Here is a 24,168-nt window from a genome sequence, read left to right on the forward strand (position 1 = left end):
AGGATGTAGGCTTTTGTGGATCACATTCTAAAGCACTTTTCTCTCTATATTCATTGTAAAGGGAGCCTAGGCACCTAATTCAGGCTTTGTGGATCACAGTGATGTTCCTATGACTTTCTAGGCAGCTAAAAGGCATTGTGATGCTCAGTATCACAATGCCCAAGTCTCTTTATGAATCTATCCTTTAGGGCTTTTCCTCACAGCTTAAAATGGTGATTTTTTTTTAAAACCGTGGGATAACTAAGGTGCAAGAGCTATTCTGAGGTAAAAAAATACAGTGAGGCTGAAACTCTTGCATTTCAGCACTCAGGAAAAGATCTGAGACAACATTTCTGAAATAAAATCAGAGGGCAATGAACGTGTGTGCGCGCGCACCAAAGTACAGATTTAGTGTTGAAAATAGGGCTGTCGATTAATTGCAGTTAACTCTGATTAACACAAAAAAATTGTGATTAATCACAGTTTTAATCGCACTGTTAAACAATAGAATACCAATTGAAGTGTATTAAATATTTGGGTTGTTTTTCTGCACTCTCAAATATTTGATTTTAATTTACAACAGAATACAAAGTGTATAGTGCTCACTTTATTTTTTTATTACAAATATTTGCACTGTAAAAATGATAATAGAAATAGTATTTTTCAATTCACCTCACACAAGTACTGTAGTGCAATCTCTATCATGAAATGCAATTTACAAATGTAGATTTTGTTACATAACTGCATTCAAAAACAAAATGATGTAAAACTTCAGACTCAAGAAATCCACTCAGTTCTACTTCTTGTTCAGACAATCACTAAAACAAACAAGTTTGTTTACATTTACGGGAAATAATACTGCCCGCTTCTTATTTACAATGTCACCTGAAAATGAGAACAGGTATTCGCATGGCATTGTTGTAGCTGGCATTGTTAGGTATTTATGTACCAGGTCTCCTAAACATCCATATGCCCCTTCATGCTTTGGCCACCGTTCCAGAGGACACTGAAAACAAGAAGCAGACAGCATTATCTCCTGAAAAGGTAATTAAACTTGTTTGTCTGTGTGACTGACTGAACAAGAAGTAAGACTGAGTGGACTTTTAGGCTCTAAAGTTTTACATTACTTTCACTTGAGTGCATTAAATGTTTATTATAGAAACTGTATGGCCTAATATGCAATGGAAAGAGACTAAAAGAAACAGCACTTTCATTCAGGGCTTTACATACAATAGGCCTGAGGTTTAACTCTGTAGAAAGTTTTTCTAGATTACCAAAATACCGTTTTGTGTGTCCAAATCTGAGAGATATATTTCACAATGGTAGCAAATTGTGGTGAGATGGCTCCCCATCTGTCACAATTTGTTACCCCTGCATCAGAGGATTGGGAAAGATGAGAGATAGTAAATTGTGACAGATGGATCCCCACCCATCACCACTTACTATTACTAGATAATGGGAAAGGGAGAGGCTGCAAGTTGTGACAGGCCAGTAAAAGAGAACACCTAGATGTCAGTAACTGCTACCACTAGCAAACTGTGCCAATAGCAGTTTGTAACTACGCTGGGCAGGGATCCCCTCACCGTGCAGACAGTGGAAGGACCCAGCCCCACCCCAGACCTTGGAGACCCCTCACATGACCATGGGAACAGCCACAGTGCAATGCTATGGATGTGGCCAGGGAAGCACTAGTGGGGGGCTCAGGAGGAGCCCCCACCTCCCAAAGGAAAAGGGTGCATCTGGGGGAGCAGCAGAGCCTAGTAGTCAGTGCCCTCTACCACATCTAAGCAAACCAAACACTGGAACAGCATAACAATGTGCAGTACTAGCCACGCTAGCTACTACTGAAGATAGCGTAAGGAGTTGCAGTGTTAAGGGGCAGGTGAGGGATGTGCGGCTGTGACAGGGTGGTCTGGTGCTGTATGGAGTTACCTTAATGACAAGTTAAGCAGAAGAGACTTGCTGAGCCAATAAGTGAAGTGCACATGCCACCCTGGACATTTAAAGCCATACTGACCAATGTTTTCAAATTACTGTAATTTTCCCAATATTCCCAAATGCAAACCTCACCCCCTCCAGTCCCATAACATCCCCACTGCCCTCCAATACCTCCACTGCCATCCACAGTTGTTAACTTTCACATGGTAAATAAGCACCCCGACTTTCACAATAAACCAAAAATCAAGCTAATTCCATTTCAAAACAAGGCCAAAACAGGCCAATCCCTAAGAACCCCAACACTCTATGTGACTAGATCCCCCCGGCGTGCAGTCTGGGACTGTGGTGGGCCCTCTGTGCTCCCCTGATTCTCTTCCCCCGCCTCTTGTCCCTGCTTGCCACGAGCCGATCAAAAAAAGAAGCAACAAGCCAAACAAGCTACAAGCCGAAAACCAGCCAACAAGCAATTTACAAGCCAATTAAGCCAAAAACAAGCCCAATTTCTGCAGGGTTTTTTTTTTTTTTTTTTTTTGCAGGTTTAACATGTCTTCTGCCATCCCTTTCCCCCACTAATACCCAGTTCAGTCTCCCTGCCCACCGTCCACACCTTGTACTCCACAGAACACTTAGCAAGGAGAGCAGAGGTTAGGCCCCACCCAGCAGGGCTATGATAAGCTTGCATTTGTGGAAATAGGGCTGCAACACCACCTGGGGAAGCAGAGACAAGACATTTGCTCTCAGCAGGTGGTTTGCAGAACAGAACCATGCAGGCCCACCATCTTCCTTATGCACCAAGTCTGAGGAGAGGAGCAGGCACATTATCCCCCCTGCAATACTCTCCCACTGCGCCCATAGGTTGGGGGAGAATGGGGCATGAACCCACTGCCTGCTCCACAAACCCTCCCTGCTGCAGAGTCCTGGGGTAAAAGGGGCTGTTCCTTGCTCCCTCCTGCAGCCATAGCCTGTGGAAAATGGGGCATGGCTGGTATGTCAAGGTCACCACCCACTCACACCCCCTGCCTCCATCTCATGCTAGCAAGACTCTGTGCTATCTCAGCTCTGCACTTCTAATCTACCCCCATCCTGCCATTAGCTGCTGAGCCTTTGGCTGACCCCGCCTCTCCCACACTCCCATTGGCAGAACCAAAGCAGAGGGCAACTATCACCACCTAAAATCTTGGGCATCAACAGCCACACATGTGCATCAGTCTGTCTCAGAGCATGTCTACAATGGGGGGAAAAAAAAACCACAGCAGCAAGTTTAAGAGTCCAGGTAAACTGAATCAGGCTCGTGTCACAAGGCTAAAAGGCACAGACATTCCGCCACTCAGACCCACATTCCCTGTCCCACCCATTGTGACTCCGCTATACAGACTACAAACTCCTCAGGCAGATCCTGGTTGTGCAGTGTCTAAGACAATGGGGCCCTATTCTCGGCAGAGCGCTCTCAAACATAACCCAAGGCCTACACCTTGGTTAAGAACATTACAAACCCAAAGTTTATATTTGATCTGCCCCCTTAAAGTATACGATGTAAAGAGAGAACATGGCTGTAATGACCAGAGCATTTTACATACCGATAGTCAAGTCACCCTATTTGCATCAAGTAACAAAGATGAACAGCAACAGGAAGCACAGGTCATTGGTAACATGCCAACAATGTAGCATGAGGAGGTTTGGAGCCAGATAGCATTGAAATGCCTTGTTTGATGAGCTGACTGTGAATTTCATTAACGTTCTGTTCACTCTGTTTTTCAGTGATAATACCTGTAATAAAGAGATTAATGTCCCATGTTTAGTATCCCACTGACCATCTCTCCCCACTGCAGTTTTATAATCCTGTAGCCAGTTTTCAACACATATGAATGCACAGCCTGAACCAAGTCAGCCTGAATTAATTCTGGGAAAGTTTGATATGATGTTTCATTGAAATGCTTCACTAAAGTTCAAATGTATGGCAACCCCTTCAGCCACTAATTCTGTAACTTTATCAAAAGAAAAAAAATGTTTGCCTGGAAAAAACAGGAATAATCTAAAAGCACTGATTTATGGGAATGTTTACAGCTTGGCTAAACATGGCAAAAAGGGAACATGATTAGAGCCCTTCAAATCCATGGATATTCGCAGACCATTTTTGGGAATCACGGCTCAGATGCGGCTATAAATTGCGTATCCGCATAGGGTTCTAGATATAACTTTCTATGAGTATTTGAAGGGTGAAACACCAATCAGCAAGTGGAGGAATATTTTGTGGCACAAGGGACATAACTATAATAATGGGATAAAATTGAGACATTAAATATGTGAACTGAATAGCAAGAAAGATCTGCATTGAAGTCTATAATTTTAGAAGCATCAATGGAAATCATGTAAGCCATGCTTTAATATGCAGCAAAAAGTTAAAACGCAAAGTGAAACAGGGAGCTTTTGTAGTATCTAGCTGGCCACATTTCACTTAAGATGGGAAAATTCTATAATACGCTGGAGTGGATGCTACTGAAAAAGGCCATGGCAAGTACAACTGGTGACACTAAGAGATAACATTGGTTTAAAAACAGGAGAAAAATGAGCTTTTGGATCTCTATTTCTTTAACAGAGAGTTGTCTTCTTGAATGGAACTTGCGGTTGACTAAGACATGACGATGTTGTAGGATCATGACAAACGTGAAAATCATTAAGTTCACTAGTTTCAGAGGGAACAGGAAGTACTGCAGAGAAATTCTGTGATAGATAATCTATTTCAGGACAAACTGATAAGTGGAAATCTTATCCAATTCAATAAATACAAATAAGTTTCTAACTTCTTAATTCAAGGCCCATACAGCATAAGCAAAGGTCCTTTGCTCACTATAATTAAATATTCTTTTGCTTTATACAAGTTGAAAACATCTTAAATTGGACAAATTGTTGGATGCAGACATATTCCAGAATTCCAATATCATCTTTTTCCCCTTTCAGTTAGTGACCCAGAATAAATTCTGATGAAGCCTCAATTAACTGACCATTATTCAGCTACATAAATCAGCAAGTGCACTGCCTAATATATCAATTTTAGGTAACACTAAAAACAGTATATTATTGTATTATGGTGAAAATCTTTATGGCATTAAAGAAGATTTCTATATTAACTCTCACTAATGCATCCATTTCTAGTAACAGGCATTGCAAAAAAAGTTTGACTCCTACAATCAAGACAGCAATTGGGTTCATCCAGTTATTACAATAAATACCAAACGAATAGATTGCCAAATGATGTTATATCTGGTTAACACTTGTTTTGCCTGGCAGGCTCCACGCTGTGAAATTCATAATCAAACATTCTTTATGGGGGAAGACTGACTATAAAACAAATAAATATGGCATTTGTAAAGTCCTCATTTGCATCTCTTTCACAAGACCACAAAGTGCTTTCATTAAATGACCCACAGAAGAAAAATAGTTGGGTTTGTGTCTTACTTTTTTGAGATATATAAAGAAGGTATGAAGAAATACCAGGAATGTAAATTTGTTTTCTGGTTTTACTGTACAACTCAGATGTCTTGGATGTGGACTATAAACTCTCTCAGCCCTCAGCTGAGGGGCAGCACTGTTACATCTTTAACAACTGCATTTTTCCCAAACTGTTTATGCAGGCAGTTAAAAAAAAATCAGTGTAAAAAAGTTTTAAACAGTCTATATAAAAAAATAATTTCCTGGTATTAGCAGGCTTTCCTTATATATTTCAGTCTTCTCTATGTGTCATAAAGAAGCAAAGCAGACAATGCAAACCCAAATTTCTTTGCAGGTCATCTTTAAAGTTACTTACAAGAATTAAGTGATCACAATTTTTACAACTGTTTGCAAGTGGCTATATAAGGCAGCGTCTACACTACAGGGACTATAGTGGTGTAACTACAGTGCCATAGTTTTGCCGGTATAACCCCATAACATAGATGTAACCTACGACAGAAGGGTTTTTTCCATTGCTGTAGGAACACCATCTCCCCGAATGATATAAGTAGGTTGATGGAAGCATTCTTCCAGCGATCTAGCTACATCTACACCAGGGATCAGGTCGGGATGGCTACGGTGCTCAGGAGTGTGGATTTTTCACACTGCTGAGCACCATAAGTACATTGACCTAAATTTAAGTACAGACCACACCTGAGTATTGTTAACAGCATTCCAAACTGCAGATCTGATGGAATGGCAGTACTATAAACAGTATGTTTGCATTAGTTCACTAAGTCTTCATCTGAAATGACAATGATTGTAAAGAAAAATAAATTACAAAGGAACGAAAAGTTGAATGTCCCCTGTTCTACAGGTGGGACTAAGTGGACCAGCAGTCCCATTATCAATTCTCACCCCCTGTTCTGTCATCTATGGCCATAAGCAGAAATGCCAGTGGCAGAAGACAAGGCAGTTTTCGAAACCTGATTAAAAAATTAAGAGGAGAATCCATAAAAGCAGAAGTTAGGTTTGCAAAGTTTTGAGTCAGATAAGAATAAGATATTCAGCATCACTGGCTTTGCCTCTGGCTCTTATGTAACTAAAGTATTAGGAGGGTCCTTACTATTGTTTAACTATGTTTTAGCTATGCCTTGTTGGGACTATTAAAGCAGTATCTTTACGGTCACTCCAGTCTAGAATATTATTCAACAGTCATTTAAATGCCTTAATAAAATCTCCATGATCACCACAATCTACTTGAAATGACCTATAAGAGCCTGCAAATCATGTCAATTCTTCAGTAGAAATGCACAGAAGCAGGAAATAAAAAAAAAAAACCCACAAGCTACCTGAAACATGTACTATTGATCTTTTCACTGTGGCAGAGTATGCTATGTAAACCAAAATACTCAAACTATGCAAGTTACTCTGGCTTACACAGCCAACATTTTATAGAATATTTTCTAAAACATGATCTAAATCAGCGAAGTCTAGGTACTGTTTTAAACTGCTATTTCTAATATGTAGCCAAATCTTTTGTCTCTCTTAAAAGTTCCTTCCCGTAACTTTTGTTTTCCAGTCTGCTTGGGAACCGTCCACAGATGAAGAGCCCAAAGTGTCAAGCGGCACCCATTATCCATGTGGACTTATGACTTGTATACTAGCTACCATTTTCTGTAGCAGTGTCTGTTAGCAGTTTTACAGAATTATAATGCTCTCCTAATCCATATGCATGTCTCATATACCTAAAAACAAAACAAAAAAGCCATTTAAAAAAAATTAATATTTAACTAAAATTAAAACATATATAATACACATGTATACACATACCTACTTTCTACTCTCAGATAGTTTAAAGACATTCAATTAAAGTTAAAGACAGCATGGAAAAATGTATTATCCTGGAAACCATGGAAGTTTGACTGCATGTTTTCATGAGGAAGGAGTGTTTCTTTAGTTTTGCTAATAATGATAAAACCTACACATCATTAATGGAGCTTTTATATAAAATACATTAAATCCATTTATAATTGTGACTAAAATAGCTTTTCTTGAATAACTGAAGGCTGCTAATGAATCAGTCAACTGACAGAAAAGTGACGGACGTCTAAGTTCCCTCTAAGCTGCGTAGCCGCACAGCTGCCTATTAAGCCCTGCACAGGGGCTCAGGGCTGCAGTGGGGAGAGGCGCCCCTCCCCACCAGCCCAAACATGGACTTGCAGTAGCGGGGAGAGGCACCCTTCCCTGCCGGCCCAAGTACGGACTTGCCGTGGCCAGGGGAGAGGTGTCCCTCTCCACCAGCCCCGGCATGGACCTGCCCTGGACTTGCTGCAGCCAGGGGAGAGGAGCCCCTCCCTCGGCCCCAAGCTGCTGTGGCGAGAGAGGGCTGGGGGGAGCCTGCACCCCGAGGCAGCCTGCACCCCAAACCTGTCATCCCCGGCCCTATCCCAGAATCCACACCTCCCGCACCCCAACCCTCTGCCCCAGCCTTGAGCCCCCTCCCACACCCCAACCCTCTCCAGCCCCACTCCAGAGCCCTCCCCCCCGCACCCCAGCCCTGAGCCCCCTCCCGCACCTCGAACTCCTCGGCCCTACCCCCATCACATGAATTTTGTTATGTGCACCAATATGAAGGTGATGTGTCACACATCACCTACATATTGGTGCACATAACATTCATACTGCACATGGATGTAAAAAATTAGAGGGAACACTGACAATAAGTTTCTTTAGTTTCCTAACCTGATTTATTGATGGCTATTTTGCATTTTCAAGCCAACTCATTCTGTAACATTCTCTAGTCAGACAAGCTAGATGAAGTATTGCAATCACTTACTATCAGTCCTTAAATACTCTGTGGGAAAAACATGATTAAAAAATAGGAATAAAAATATCTACTTACACTAGTATTAATGGTTTGCTTGAATATTCTTCACCAACAATAATGGGAGGAGAATCCATTTGCACTACTTCAATTGGTTTTTGCAAAATGTGTGATAGAGCCCTTAGCTTTAAGACAGGAAAACAATATACTGAGAAGTATAATTAAATACCATGAAAAACACTTAGTTCTAACACACATACCATTAGGTCAGTTTAAGCCTGAAATTTAGGGGTTTTTTTAGAAGTGAGATTTTACAAAATCTTCCTGTGGTTAGTTTTAAATTCCTATGAAAAGTTTCTATGAACCATCTCCTGCTTTGTTGATAAAAGCAATGCAGCACAGTGCTAGTTCTCAAGAACTTGAGAGAGCAACTAGTCTATTTTCAATGCTAAAGAGGAATGAAATGCAAAAAGAGCAGAAGTGCTAAAAAGCTTTTTATTTCAGTATTAATTATAAATCTCACTCTCTAACTAGACTTTGCTGTACGATAGCTTGCTGTGCTGTGAAGTATGTTGACCCTGTTTAAACAAAGAAAATAAAACCAACTTTCTGTCTCTATTTTTTATTCTTTCCCTCCATGTTGTCAACCATCATATTAGAAACACCTGTTCTACAAGTTTTAAAGACTTGAGCTGCTGCAAGCAATACAGACACAGACAAAACTGGTAATGCTCTGAGAAAATATATGTCCACAATGTAAAGTTTGTCAAGAGGTTAAAAAGGGGAATAATGATACTTACTTACTTTCTTTGTAAAGTGCTCTGAGATATACTGATAAAACACACTATATAAGAGTAGGTATTGTTATATTTCTTTACAACCATGCTTGATTAGGCCTCCAGAAATTTCTCTATTACAGAAAATCCCCTTCTTTGAAGTGGAGAAGGGGCATTTCTAAGAATTTGCATCTAAAAATCCATTAGTTTTCAATCACTTCAGAGTTTCATCAACAAAAATAAACAGTACCATACTTACTTCCAGCTGACCACCCCATGCAGCTGTGTTGACTATATCATCACAATACTTTTCAAACTCCCCTGCAGGAAAAAAATAAATGAGTAAACCTCTCAGTAAATCTCTTTCCTGGATGTGGGTGGGTGAGGAAGATATTGATGGGATAAATTAAAAATAAATTTTGGCCTGGAAAAGTAGAACACAATGTAGGGGAATAAGAATATGTAAGTGCAGGGAAAGAGAAAACAAATAGCAAACAGACACCTACGACAAAGGAAGAAGTATAGTATGTTCTCTTGTTGACAAGAAAAGAGGGAAAAGGAGAGCAAAGACAGGAAAGATAGATAGTGTAATAAAAATACAGGAAACAGCAAGTTATATTTTAAGTACTTCTTGAATACATTTTATGGACAATATAATCTAATTAAATACTGTACCCAATAAGCAGTACATAATAGCTTTAAACTGCAGGAGTCATAGCTTTGGGACACAACATGCAGTGGAAGTATCTTTCTATCTAATTAGTAGGCTTGGCTCTTGTGCAATATAGATGTCAGATAAATTTTTCAGGTCCTGTAACTAGCTGCAGTTCTACTATGTTTTTCTCCAGACTGACTGTTATTTCTCAGTAAACTGAAATATTTAGAATCCAGAGAACATTCCCTTATACGCATGTCTCCAGAAGACAGTTTTAAGGCAATCCCCAATCTTACTTGCAAGATCTGTGCTCTTATAAATTAAAAGAATAAAATTAGCTGACCTCTTCATAAAAAACACTAATAAATATGTTCTGGGTGAAGAATAAACTGAACAAAATTATACACTGCAAGACAAAAAGCATTTCTTGGAGAAACCACCTGTCTCAACAATGAAAGAAAATCAGTTTGAATTTCAAAAAGGCTATCATGGTTAAAGATTTAATGAGGCAAACTGAAGGTTTATCTATTTTGATACCCAGGAAATAAACCTACCAATAAAATCATAGAATCATAGACTTTAAGGTCAGAAGGGACCATTGTGATCGTCTAGTCCGACCTCCTGTACAACGCAAGCCACAGAATCTCACCCATCCTCTCCTGTAACAAACCTCTAACCTATGTCTGAGCTATTGAAGTCCTCAAATCGTGGTTTAAAGACTTCGAGATGCAGAGAATCCTCCAGCAAGTGACCTATGCCCCACGCTGCAGAGGAAGGCGAAAAACCTCCCAGGGCCTCTGCCAATCTGCCCTGGAGGAAAATTCTTTCCCGACCCCAAATATGGTGATCAGCTAAACCCTGAGCATGTAGGCAAGACTCACCAGCCAGACACCCAGGAAAGAATTCTCTGTAGTAACTCAGATCCCACCCCATCTAACATCCCATCCATCACAGGCCATTGGGCATATCTACCACTAATAGTTGAAGATGAATTAATTGCCAAATTAGGCTATCCCATCATATCATCCCTTCCATAAACTTATCAAGCTTAGTCTTGAAGCCAGATATGTCTTTTGCCCCTAGTGCTTCCCTTGGAAGGCTGTTGCAGAACTTCACTCCTCTGATGGTTAGAAACCTTCGTCTAATTTCAAGTTTAAACTTCTTGATGGCCAGTTTATATCCATTTGTTCTTGTGTCCACACTGGTACTGAGCTTAAATAATTCTTCTCCCTCCATGGTATTTGTCCCTCTCATATATTTATAGAGAGCAATCATATCTCCCCTCAGCCTTCTTTTGGTTACGCTAAACAAGCCAAGCTCTTTGAGCCTCCTTTCATAAGACAGGTTTTCCATTCCTCGGATCATCCTAGTAGCCTTTCTCTGTACCCTGTTCCAGTTTGAATTCATCTTTCTTAAACATGGGAGACCAGAACTGCACACAATATTCCAGATGAGGTCTCACCAGTGCCTTGTATAATGGTACTAACACCTCCTTATCTCTACTGGAAATACCTCGCCTGATGCATCCCAAGACCACATTAGCTTTTTTCATGGCCATATCACATTGGCGGCTCAGTCATCCCATGATCAACCAATACTCTGAGGTCCTTCTCCTCCTGTTACTTCCAAATGATGCGTCCCCAGTTTATAACAAAAATTCTTGTTATTAATCCCTAAATGCATGACCTTGCACTTTTCACTATTAAATTTCATCGTATTACTATTACTCCAGTTTAGAAGGTCATCCGGATCTTCCTGTATGATATCCCGGTCCTTCTCTGTATTGGCAATACCTCCCAGCTTTGTGTCATCCACAAACTTTATTGGCACATTCCCGCTTTTTGTGCCAAGGTCAGTAATAAAAAGATTAAATAAGATTGGTCCCAAAACCAATCCCTGAGGAACTCCACTAGTAACCTCCTTCCAGCCTGACAGTTCACCTTTCAATGTGACCCATTGTAGTCTCCCCTTTAACCAGTTTCTTTTCCACATTTCAATTTTCATATTGATCCCCATCTTTTCTAATTTAGCTAATAATTCCCCATGTGGAACCGTATTAAATGCCTTACTGAAATAGAGGTAAATTAGATCCACTGTGTTTCCTTTGTCTAAAAAATCTGTTACCTTCTCAAAGAAGGAGATCAGGTTGGTTTGGCATGATCTACCTTTTGTAAAACCATGTTGTATTTTGTCCCAATTACCATTGGCCTCAAAATAGAAAGGTAATTTAAATTTAAGAAAGGAAGTTTAGCCTAAGACAAGACAGAGCCGGCCAGAAGTGCTACCGTGCTGCTAATAACATTGCAGCAGTACCTGTAACATTGTCTCTCTCTCAGGGAGCTAATATGAAGAGGCAGGGAATAGGATGATGCTAGCATCACAAGAGGCGAACATGAAGACTAGCTAACTTTCACAATACTGTTCTAATACTCAGCTCTACGGTACATGTGGTAACTATGTGAACACCATTTGACTCTGGACTCACCGACTGCCATGTTAACAGGAACAGCAAACCATACCGCACTTTCCTATATCATGGTTCCACGGAAGCTTAAGCTTTAATTGAAAAATTTTTTGAAGAGTGATTTTTTGGGCTATTGAAACATGCTTAAAGGCTCCCTTCTGCTAAATGCCTATTCTAGATACAGGATATGAACAGTACCACTGAGCATCTGTAAAGAAAGAGCTATTTTGCTTTTGAGGCATAGATGACTTGAAAGCCATTGTCCAACTAAATCTTCATTATTTCATGCCAAAGTCAATTTACAATGTATGTCTCCCAGACAGCTTAATCAAAGGCATATTTTTTTCCAAAACAAGATTCAACGGAGAGAATAGTAACATTGATCCCTGCAGGATTTCAACTGTAAACAAGATTATCCTTATGTTAGAGGTCCTATCTACATTACAATTTCAGCTCACTCATGGAACATGATTACCGCACCATTGTTACCTGGTCAAGGTGTAACAGAGTTCCATTTTATATCATAGATGAGATTAACTGTGTTACATAACCAGGCTGAAGTTACTTTTCCTACATGTAGACAAACATCTTCAAGACATTTGCTTAGTTACAGAGGACATTACGATCCTGTCTACACTACCAGACAGAAGTATGACATACAGATCAGGGGACACCCATGCTGTAACTGGTCACAAGTCAGCTGATAATCTCCAGAACTACTGGTAACATTTGTAAAAAGACACTTTTTAAGAACCATTTATTAAACTATAATTCTTACCTCGGCTATACATGTCTCCCGTGCTGGGATTTGTTAGAAACGGCAGGAAATCATCAACATGACTTTGCATATACTCTGCAGTTTGACTTCTCAGGGTTGCAACAGTCCAGCAGTTTTGCTGATTCTTGAGCTGGTCTTCAATAGCTCGGTACATGCAGTGGCCATCTGATGGAATCTGTTTCATCTCCAACTGCCTTGTTGCCAATATCTGGGCAAGCCTTTGACTTTCAAGATGTCTGGCTCCTGTTAAATTTTCTATCTCAGCTTCAGCTATCCTTTCTTCTCTTTCCTTCTCCAATGCAGCTTTCTTTTCCTTGGATGGAAAGCAGAACAAAGAATGCTACAAGAGAATGTTCATTTCAAATGAAAGTTATATGAAAAATAATGTTCAAGCTTACAAGAGGTCCCAAGTGTCTGTGCAATTGTTGGTTTGCTGCTCAGATCTATGAAATTCAGAATTTTGTTGCTCAGATTTAGGTCTGTGTGTTCATTACCACTGTGCCACCGAAGGAAGGTCAGTATCTTTCCAGTTAATAAATATACTGAAATTCACCCTTTAGGAAATAATAACCTTTGTATAGTATATTAGCAAATTAGACTAACATTTTCCAAGATGGTGCCTAAAGTTAAGTGTCTAAATCCAAAAACAGCTAATCTCTTGTTTATATAGGTGCCTAACTTTAGGCATACATTTGAAAATTATGGCCTATGAGTTTATCTTGAAGCCATGCTATACTGAAGCATCATATGGATATGAGTCAACAGCGTGCCATTGTTGCCAAGAAGGCCAATGGCATTTTGGGATGTATAAGTAGGGGCATTGCCAGCAGATCGAGGGACGTGATCATTCCCCTCTCTTTGACATTGGTGAGGCCTCATCTGGAGTACTGTGTCCAGTTTTGGGCCCCAGACGACAAGAAGGATGTGGAAAAATTGGAAAACTTCCAGCGGAGGGCAACAAAAATGATTAGGGGCCTGGAACATATGACTTATGAGGAGAGGCTGAGGGAACTGGGATTGTTTAGTCTGCGGAAGAGAAGAATGAGGGGGGATTTGATAGCTGCTTTCAACTACCTGAAAGGTGGTTCCAAAGAGGATAGATCTAGACTGTTCTCAGTGGTAGCAGATGACAGAACAAGGAGTAATGGTCTCAAGTTGCAGTGGGGGAGATTTAGGTTGGATATTAGGAAAAACTTTTTCACTAGGAGGGTGGTGAAACACTAGAGTGCGTTACCTAGGGAGGTGGCGGAATCTCCTTCCTTAGAAGTTTTTAAGGTCAGGCTTGACAAAGCCCTGGCTGGGATAATTTAGTTGGGGATTGGTCGTGCTTTGAGCAGGGGGTTGGACTAGATGACCTCCTGAGGTCCCTTCCAACCCTGATATTCTTTGATCAGTTCATGAAGCCAAATTGCAGGAACATAAGAATTTTGTAGAGCAAATACTGTGAGACACGTTGCCTGTTTCACTAGAGGACTTATTTTTGTGTGTGGTATGTCCAAGATTTTTATTTTACCATCTGATCTCAAGTTAAGTGGGCTCAGAAGTTAGTACTTTGATGGAAGACCTTCAGAAGAAGTGCAGAAAGAAGCACTGGCAATTCAGTAGATAGCACTCTCCTAAGTCATTCATCTTTTGGAGGAGTTATAAAATGGGAGCTCTGAATACCTGTAGTCCTTAAAAATCTTAAAATATTTTTTGTGTGAAAAGAAAGATGGATAAACTTCAGTGTCCTGGCCAATTCCAGCTGAGATAATATACTGGCTACCCAAGTGTTGCCTCTGCATATTCATTCTTGTGGGGTACTTCCTTTTCCCAGAACTACTGAGCTTTGAGAACCATGCAGGTAACCTACCAATTAGAGTTGGCTAAAACTCAGGAATTCTGGTTTGTGGGAAATTTTGATATTTAGTTTCATTCCAAATCAGAATGAAACAAAATTTTTCGAAGTTTCCCACAAATCAGAAATTCTGAAAAATTTCATTTCAAAAACATTAAAATGTGGTGTTTCTGAAATAGAGTCTGTTCACTGGGACTCTGGCAGGTTGAAACTGACAAGAATTGTTCATTTCAGTCAGCAGCTGCCAACTGGCTCCCATGACCCTACTGAGGAGTCATCAGCTGGATTTCCCAGGACTTCCAGGCTCCCTACTGCAGAACCAGAAGCTGAGAAGCCCAGAGAGTCCTGGCTCAAGTAGAAGCTCTCAGGGCTTCCTTGTTCTCTGCAACAGACCAGAGTACAGATTGGCTAGAGCCAGGGCTTCCAGGCTTCTAGCTCCATGGTAGTAAGACTGGGAGCCCTGATAGTCCTCAGGGTTTCCAGACTCCTGGCTCCAACATAGGGACCCTGGAAGCTCTGGCATGGCATAGCTGCCCTGGAACCACTGCCCCTGGATGTGCTGTGGTCCCTGACAGAGATGCCCTTAAATCACAAACCCTAGAATACTGAGGTCCCCCAGCAGCCTGCCAGGAAACCAACTTGTGGTTCAATTAAAGTTTGCCAAATCCAAGATGGGTTTCTTGAATTAGCATTTTCTGATGGGAATTTTCTGACAAAAGTTTCAATCAGCTCTACCACCAAAGCTGTGTTAGACTTGGTAGAGCCCACTGGGAAGATGCCTGCATTTCTTTAGAGATTTAAGTAAACTTAATGGAACTAGCAGATGTTGAGCCTAGACACGAGTTAGTAAATGTATACTCTGGTGTGAAAACGCCAGAACTTCTTTGCAGAAAACATTGAAACTGGTGTCATACCCGCCTTTTCTGTGCTTTTGATATTCGAGGTTGCTGTATCTGTTGCTCTCTTTCCTCAAGCTGAAAACTTGCAATACTATCAGCCACAGAATCTAGCTAGAGGGAAACAAAATTTTAAACATTTTAGTTAATATGAGTGAGAATGGAGAATTACAACAGATCCTTGGAAATGTCTCTTAAATACGTTTCAATCAATACCAGGTTACACTTTTAAATACTGAACGGTATTATCAACGTTTAAAATATTTTAAGAGAAACCATTTTAGCGTACTTTTATTTGTAGGAAGGCAGCCAATACTTTATTCTATTACCTATTAACTTACCATATTTACTCCTTGACCTAAACACCCTCCCCCCCCAACCTTTTATTCTTTACTATCAGGAATGTTAAGCCAATCCACTTAAGAACACTTTGATTGAGAACCATATAGCATAATGTGTAGTGAAAATTACACTAAAGACAACCTCCAACAGTAGACTCAGTCTTAAGGCATAAATGGAGCCTTTACCTGATCACCTGAACTGCAAACCTTAAAATCCAATATCATAAAACTTTAGAATTTGAGACAGTCAGTCAACATAATTAAATCTGCCAAATGTCACAAAAAGATAGGGTTACAAGTTATGCATCCAACTTTCCTGAATGTTAACCATGCGATCCAATAGTCTCTTAAGACTCTTTTACATAAAATCTCATCATTAGGACATATTAGGCCAGATGGAACTGCAATGTTTTTGCCACACTTTGCAAGGTCCTCTGAACTGAGCTAATTCCCTGTATATATTAAAAGGTGCAGGCTTTACCTTCTCCCTACAGCCCTACCTCATTTACTGCACAATTGCTAAGTTTTTCAGTATTGTATGCAGTGTTGTGGTAGCCATGCTGGTCCCAGGATATTAGAGAGACAAGGTGAGTGAGGTATTATTGGACCAATAACCGGCAGGGGAGACAGCAGGCTGACTGACCTATCCTTAGGTAGTGCAAGAGGAGGACACCCCCCGCCCCACATCAGCCTTCAGCTCAGACATGACAAACTCGCAAAAAAAACCCGCAAAAATTGGGCTTGTTTTTGGCTAATTGGCTTGCGAGTTGCTTGTTGGCTAGTTTTTGGCTTGTAGCTTGTTTGGCTTGTGGCTTGTTGCTTTTTTCTTTTTTTTTTTTTTTTGATCGGCTCCTGGCAGGCAGGGGCAAGGGGGACAAGCAGGGGGGGAGAGAGTCAGGGGTGCACAGTGGGCCCACCACAGTCCCAGACTGCATGCTGGGGGAATCTAGTCACATAGAGAGTTGGGGTTCTTAGGGATTGGCTTGCTTTGGCCTTGTTTTGAAATGGACTTAGCTTGATTTTTGCTTATTGTGAAAGTTGGGGGGCTTATTTACCATGTGAAAGCTGGCAACTGTGCATCCCGCTCTGCTCGGCACAGCTGTCTCTCCTGAAGCAGCCCACTCTGGCTGCCTATGGTTCTGCGATTCCCTCCAAATTCTCCCACAGCCTCCTCACTTACTGGGAGCAGCATCCTGAGCAGCTCTCACTCCCTACAGCAACAGTCTGCCTGCCCCTGTGTTCCTAGTGAAGGGCAGAACAGGAGCATTCCACGTTAATGATTTGCTCTTTGTTCCCCAAAAGGAGCATGCTCATCTGTCAGATACTTCCAGGAGCTTTGAAAGGAAGGGAGGTGTGCATGCCTGCAGGGCAGCAGAGATCAAAACAGTGAGTCCAGAGGTCATGGCAGGCATTGTGGGATACTGGTGGAAGCCAGTTATGTTGACAAAACCAACAGCAGTGTCTACACTGATGTTTTTTCGCTTTAATTTTGCCACAAAAGCTTTATGCCTCTCATTAAGGTGGTTTTGTTTTGTCAGCAAAACAGCATAGTTTTGCCGCCAAAAATAGCTTTGTAGAGCATACACTACCCCCGTTTTCAGAGTAACAGCCGTGTTAGTCTGTATTCGCAAAAAGAAAAGGAGTATTTGTGGCACCTTAGAGACTAACCAATACATTGTAAGGAGAGTGGTCACTTTAGATAAGCTATTACCAGCAGGAGAGTGAGGTGGGGGGAGGTATTTTTTCATGCTTTGTGTGTATAAAAAGATCTTCTACACTTTCCACAGTATGCATCTGATGAAGTGAGCTGTAGCTCACGAAAGCTTATGCTCAAATAAATTGGTTAGTCTCTAAGGTGCCACAAGTACTCCTTTTCTTTTTACCCCTGTTTTGTCAGCAAAAGGCAGCTTTTGACGATAAAACTGTGTCATGTAGACAAGGCCTTCACATCCACTACTTTTATTTTCCTCTTCTGGCATTCAAAAAAATGGGATAAGGCCTTCTGCAGGTTCTTATCCATGAGTGGATGGGGCAATTAACAAGACTTTTATCTTACAATGGTCCACTTAATTTTTGATAGTCCTTCTGGTTGGGGGTGATGATTCCCATGCCTGGGTTCACACTTCAGATCAGCGGCACTGCTATGGGTACCCGCATGGCCTCACAGTATGCCAACATTTTTATGGCTGACTTAGAACAACGCTTCCTCAGCTCCGTCCCCTAACGCCCCTACTCTACTTGCGCTATATTGATGACATCTTCATCATCTGGACCATAGTAAAGAAGCCCCTGAGGAATTCCACCATGATTTCAACAATTTCCATCCCACCATCAACCTCAGCCTGGTCCAGTCCACACAAGAGATCCACTTCCTGGACACTACAGTGCTAATAAACGATGGTCACATGAACACCACCCTATACCAGAAACCTACTGACCGCTATTCCTACCTACATGCCTCCAGCTTTCACCCTGACCACACCACACGATCCATTGTCTATAGCCAAGCTCTGCAATACAACCGCATTTGCTCCAACCCCTCAGACAGAGACAAACACCTACAAGATCTCTATCAAGCATTCTTACAACTACAATACCCACCTGCGGAAGTGAAGAAACAGATTGATAGAGCCAGAAGAGTTCCCAGAAGTCACCTACTACAGGACAGGCCTAACAAAGAAAACAACAGAACGCCACTAGCCATCACCTTCAGCCCCCAGCTAAAACCCCTCCAACGCATTATCAAGGATCTACAACCTATCCTGAAGGACGACCAAACACTCTCACAAATCTTGGGAGACAGGCCAGTCCTTGTCTACAGACAGGCCCCCAACCTGAAGTGAATACTCACCAGCAACCACATACCACACAACAGAACCACTAACGCAGGAACCTATCCTTGCAACAAAGCCCGTTGCCAACTGTGCCCACATATCTATTCAGGGGACATCATCACAGGGCCTAATAACATCAGCCACACTATCAGAGGCTCGTTCACCTGCACATCTAACAATGTGATATATGTCATCATGTGCCAGCAATGCCCCTCTGCCATGTACATTGGGCAAACTGGACAGTCTCTACATAAAAGAATAAATGGACACAAATCAGATGTCAAGAATTATAACATTCATAAACCAGTCGGAGAACACTTCAGTATCTCTGGTCACTCAATTACAGACCTAAAAGTGACTGTCCTTCAACAAAAAAACTTCAAAAACAGACTCCAACGAGAGACTGCTGAATTGGAATTAATTTGCAAATTGGATACAATTAACTTAGGCTTGAATAGAGACTGGGAATGGTTGATTCATTATAAAAAGTAACCTATTTCCCCTTGTTTATTCCTCCACCTCCCCACTGTTCCTCAGACGTTCTTGTTAAACCCTGGATTTGTGCTGGAAATGGCCCACCTTGCTTATCATTGACATTGTAAGGAGAGTGATCACTTTAGATAAGCTATTACCAACAGGAGAGTGGGTTTTGTGTGTGTGGGGGGGGGGGAACCTGAATTTTTGCTGGAAATGCGCAGGGACGCATGGGGGTGCAGGGGCAGATGTGTCTGTCGATCTGAATGAATGAGAGGGGCTAGGGGTCAGTGAGGGGGAGGCTCCCCCAAATCCATAACAATCCCTCACACACACCCCAAATTTATCCCACCCATTCCCAACAACCCTCCAGGTTCATTCCTTCTTCCCAGGAATTACTTCCCTCTCCCTCAGCTCCTCCACTACCTCTGACGCCCCTGAGCCTTTGCACTGCTTCTTAGGGGTGTAAGAAATACATGTCTGTATTGCAGTTTAAATGAATTATTACTCAAAGTTCAGTACTAATATGCCTAGTAAGAAATCTATTGGTCTAAAAACATTTCCTGAATCTTATTTGTTGTCTGTTTTGTTACAGATGTACCTGCAGACATATTTTGAAATAAATTACCAAAATAATTGAAACAGACATGATTAGTTTGTTATTTTGACAGATAAAATATGAAGAATTTTGCAGAACTTTAAAATATTGTGTGCAAAATTTTCATGTTTTTGGTACAGAACATATAGGACAGGGGTGGGCAAACTTTTTGGCCCGAGGGCCACAGCTGGGTATGGAAATTGTATGGTGGTCCATAAATGCTCATGAAATTGGGGGTTGGGGTGTGGGCTCTGGCTGGGGGGTGCGGGCTGTGGAATGGGGCCAGAAACAAGGAGTTCAGGATGCGAGAGGGGGCTCCGGGTTGGAGGTTGGGGTTGGGGGAAGGGGGAGTGAGAGCTCCGGCTGGGGGTGTGGGCTCTGGGGATGAGGGGTTGGGGGTGCAGGAGGGTACTCCCGGTTGGGACCGAGGGGTTTGGAGGGCGGGAGGGGTGCAGCTCCTGGCGGCGCTTACCCCAAGCAGCTCCTGGAAGCAAGGGCATGTCCCCCATCTGGCTCTTATGTGGCGGTGCAGCCAGGTGGCTCTGCGCGCTGCCCCGTGGCTCTGCGCGCTGCCCCATCCGCAGGCGTTACCCCTGCAGTTCCCACTGGCCGTGGCTCCCGGCCAATTGGAGCTGCAGGCGTGGCGCTTGGGGCAGGGGCAGCATGCGGAGCCCCTGGCTGCCGCTACGTGTAGGAGCCGGAGGGAGGACATGCCGCTGCTTCCAGGAGCCGCACAGAGCCAGAGCATGCATGAAGTGGGGTAAGCCCTCAACCCTGCTCCCTGGCTGGAGAGTCAGAGCGGGGCAAGCCCTGGACCCTGCTCCCTGGCGGGATCTCAAGGGCCAGATTAAAATGTCTGAAGGGCCGGATGCAGCCCCCAGGCCGTAGTTTGCCCACCCCTGATATAGGAAGTACTCAGAGTTCAGGCACAAATTCTTGACAAGAATCACAATATAAGAACCACATCACTGAACCTCTCACAAAAGCAGCATCAATAAACTGACACACAACTAGATTAGGTATTTAGCATGAAGACATACTATGGGAGCTAAAAGTTAATTTTTTTTTAAAAGCAAAGACAGACAAGAATGAGCTGCTAACACTCTTAATTGGACATATGATTTTGCTCTTAAAACTCTCTCAAAAATAATTTGTTGATATGGTTTTTTCTATAGCATTCATTACCCTCAGTATCTGAACACCACACAAGCTTTATTATCATCATAATCCTGATAGAGTGGCAGTGGGGGGCGCGACAACGATGACTGGGTTCAGACCTGAAATCTATTAATCTATGATTAAACCCTTTAATAGTTCTATCCTCAGTTACATATATATATATATACTGTTAAACAATTTCAATGAAAGCTGATTGAAGTTCATATTTGCTCCCAAAACCTTACAAATAAGTCTAAACATGACTAGTACCTTATTCTGCTCAGGTAAAGTTTCCTTTAGCTGCTTCAGTTCTTCCTTGTGCTTCTGTTCCATTTCTGCCTCCAGTTTGGCAACATCATCAATCAACTGTTTTCTTCTCTTTTTGTCATTCTTAGGAACAGCGTTTTTCATACCTTGAATTTTCGCTGTAGGAACACCCAGTAGAATGATCAATGGTTTACCTCTAATAAATGAAATATGCTAAATTTATTGGTGCAAATGTGATTAAAATTGGGCTATATAAATAAGGTAATCAAGATTTTGACATACTAGTATGTCGTAACAGTTAGGTTATGAGACTGCCTAGCATGATTACTACATTTTAAAATAGCTATACATTCTGAAAGATACAATTATCAACCCCAGGGAAAGCAAGAAAATATTCCAGCCACATCATTATTAAAGTATTTGCTACCTGCATGGAACTCAGCCATAGCCTTTTCAAAATTATATGGGGCTAAAATTTTCCATACTTTGCCTCAGCAAACTGTTTATTTTGAAAAGCTAGTGAAAAGTCTGTTGAAATTTGTTTGCATAACTCAAATGTCTGGAACCAGAAACTCTGAATTTGGATTGTTTTACAATCTCTATTGAAGAAGATAAATATTCAAGACTTATGAAAGTTAGTTCAGTATTTTTAAGATAATGAACTATGGGTCCGATTCTGAAAATACAGACCATTCAACATCACACATATGAGAAGCCCCATTGAATCCAATCAGAACTTAAAATATGTGCATGTTTGCAGGATTGGGGGTCTACAGATGGGCTCAAATCAAAACCCTGCATTCCATTACCCCCATACTTCAAGGATGCGCAAAATTAAAATTATGCAGATAGATTCAGAGCACTATAATGAGTGGGGCTGAGGTTTTGAACAAATCTTGGAGTTTTGAAATCTAGATGTGAATCCTACTATCTGAGCCACTCTGTTATTAATATTTAAATGGAAATCAACTTAGAAAAATCACACATCTGTGATTTGTTTTAATCTACCTATTATAACAATAAATTACTATAAATGAACAGTTTTGGTTTGTTTGGGGGTTTATTTAAGTATTGACTTTGGTCCTTTGACAGTACTTTGTGTATAGTCAGCTAGCTAGTTTCCTCTTTGGTTTGGGTGGTCTTTCACACAATATGATATGACTGTAAAAATCACTGGCAGATGTAGTACCCTATAACTCTTTTTAAATTGATTAGCTTTGCGGGAATAAGATTTTAAGATTGGCATGTTTGCAAGTGGACATTAGAACTTTTTTTTGTAACTCCCTTTACCCTAGAATAGCATAGAAGACCAGACATCCTCAGTTTCTCTTTTTTTAAAATTAAAAACATAAATGAAGTGCAGGGCAGGGGTAGCAAGCAGGGAAATTGCCTGGGTCCTGATACTTGTGGGTTTCATTGTTCATAACTGCACCAGTGGTACTTTTTATTCAAGTTAAGTGTTGTCCATAATGCAGTAAAAAAGCTACACAGAGATATGGAGTGGGAGACAAATTCCTGGGCCCTAACCCTGTCTCTCAAAATGATTCACCAAGTGGGGAAATCACTTCACCACTCTGCTTCCCTTTCTTCGTCTGTAAAAAGAATTATTTCCTACTTCCCAGAAGGGTCTGAACGTTTAGTTAACACTCATGAACTGCTTTGAAGTGCGACATACATGCTGCACTGCTACCTGCAGAGAAAGCTAGCTCTGGCAGCAGCACAGCCTAGGGTCCCAGCACAGACGTGGTGCCCCCCACCACTGTTCCCTCTAAGCCGTGCACGTGTGCCCTCTAAGCCTTGCACAAACACAGCAAAACACCATGCGCACAAAAATTTGCACAGAACCATAACAATCTGCACAGAAGAAATTTTTTGCGCACATGGCCTGTCAAAAATTACAGGGAACATTGCCCGCCACCCTTCCCAGGCCAGACCATGAGCTCTCATCTGCCCTCTCTGACTCCATGTCCGGCACACACCCCCTCTGCCCCTCCACCCCTTCTACCACCCCTGCCCCAACACCCCGCACACACCCCTCGACGACTCCCGCAACCCCACGCCCTGCATTTACCCCTCCATCCCACCCGACCCCTGGGCCCTCCCTGTCCCCCGCCCCGCACAGACACCCCTGCCCCGCTGCGCCCCCACGCCCCGCACAGGCGCCCCTGCCCCTGGGCCCTCCCTTTCCTCAAGCCCCGCGCCCGCCCGGACCCCACGGCCGCTCCTCACCTTGCAGCTCCCGCTTCTCCCTGCGCTGATTCCTCACGAGCAGCTCGAAGTCGCCCGCCGCCGGCTCCTCCCCCGCGTGCCCCTCCATGACCCCGAGCTCGAGCCGGGCGTCGGCCCCGCACAGCGCCACACCGCACCCCCAGTCGCCAGCACCGCACCCGACGTGAGACGGAGACCGCCCCGCTCCCGCGCAGCCGGGAGCGCGCACGCAGCCCGCTCCTCCCCGGGCGCGCCTCTCAGGCGTTCGGAGGCTGCCCGTGGGACGCGCGCCCGGGAGAGCCATGGGCAGGGATCGTTCCCAGGCGGTCCTAGCGCCGCCGAATACCGGGGCTCAGTGCAGCGGGGGTTCCTTTGCACCTGGGGGCGGCTCGATCGGGCTCCCGCCGCGCCGGGCGCCAGGCTGTGCCGCTTGGTCTGCCCGGGCGCGGAGCCTGGGGTCGGTCGCTCAGAGCGGGAGAGACCCGACCCGCCTCTGTTTGACAGGCCAGTGAGACTCGTTCGGGGTTTGTTGAGTCTGTCCCCCCCACCTCCGCCCCCTGGCCGCTGATATCGGGGGTGCGGGGGAGAAACGCATTATAATCAACGCCCCTAGCAAGTGCTGGGAAGTGTCAGAGCCACGATCCCCCCCCCCCTCCAAATTTCTGTTTGCCAGCAAGGGCCGTTTTTCTCGGGGGGGGAGGGGAACCCT

General features: G+C 42.8%; 1 protein-coding gene across 2 annotated transcripts; it reads right to left on the reverse strand.

The window, feature by feature from the left end:
• Nucleotides 1-571: 571 nt before the first annotated feature.
• On the reverse strand, nt 572-23,629 carry OTUD6B (OTU deubiquitinase 6B). Of its 2 annotated transcripts, none has more exons than XM_074944117.1 (7): nt 23,481-23,629; nt 21,255-21,409; nt 15,598-15,693; nt 12,847-13,159; nt 9,209-9,270; nt 8,252-8,358; nt 572-7,094 (listed from the first exon to the last, which is right to left on the reverse strand). In XM_074944117.1, the coding sequence occupies exons 1-7, from the start codon at nt 23,566-23,568 to the stop codon at nt 7,010-7,012; spliced, it is 906 nt and encodes a 301-aa protein (XP_074800218.1). In that variant the 5' UTR covers nt 23,569-23,629; the 3' UTR covers nt 572-7,009. The 2 variants fall into 2 exon arrangements, with proteins under 2 accessions (XP_074800218.1, XP_074800219.1); XM_074944118.1 differs by having other exon boundaries at nt 575-3,684.
• Nucleotides 23,630-24,168: the final 539 nt, after the last annotated feature.

This window comes from Natator depressus, chromosome 2 (genome assembly GCF_965152275.1).
Source record: "Natator depressus isolate rNatDep1 chromosome 2, rNatDep2.hap1, whole genome shotgun sequence".
NCBI lineage: Eukaryota > Metazoa > Chordata > Testudines > Cheloniidae > Natator > Natator depressus.

Excerpts from the sequence above, each read along its gene's own strand:
- OTUD6B (XM_074944117.1), bottom strand. The coding sequence starts at position 23,568 with ATGGAGGGGCACGCGGGGGAGGAGCCGGCGGCGGGCGACTTCGAGCTG. Across the intron at positions 21,410-23,480 it reads GGAGAAGCGGGAGCTGCAAG|CGAAAATTCAAGGTATGAAA; the intron begins GTGAGGAGCGGC and ends GTGTTCCTACAG. Across the intron at positions 15,694-21,254 it reads CTTTACCTGAGCAGAATAAG|CTAGATTCTGTGGCTGATAG; the intron begins GTACTAGTCATG and ends GTTTCCCTCTAG.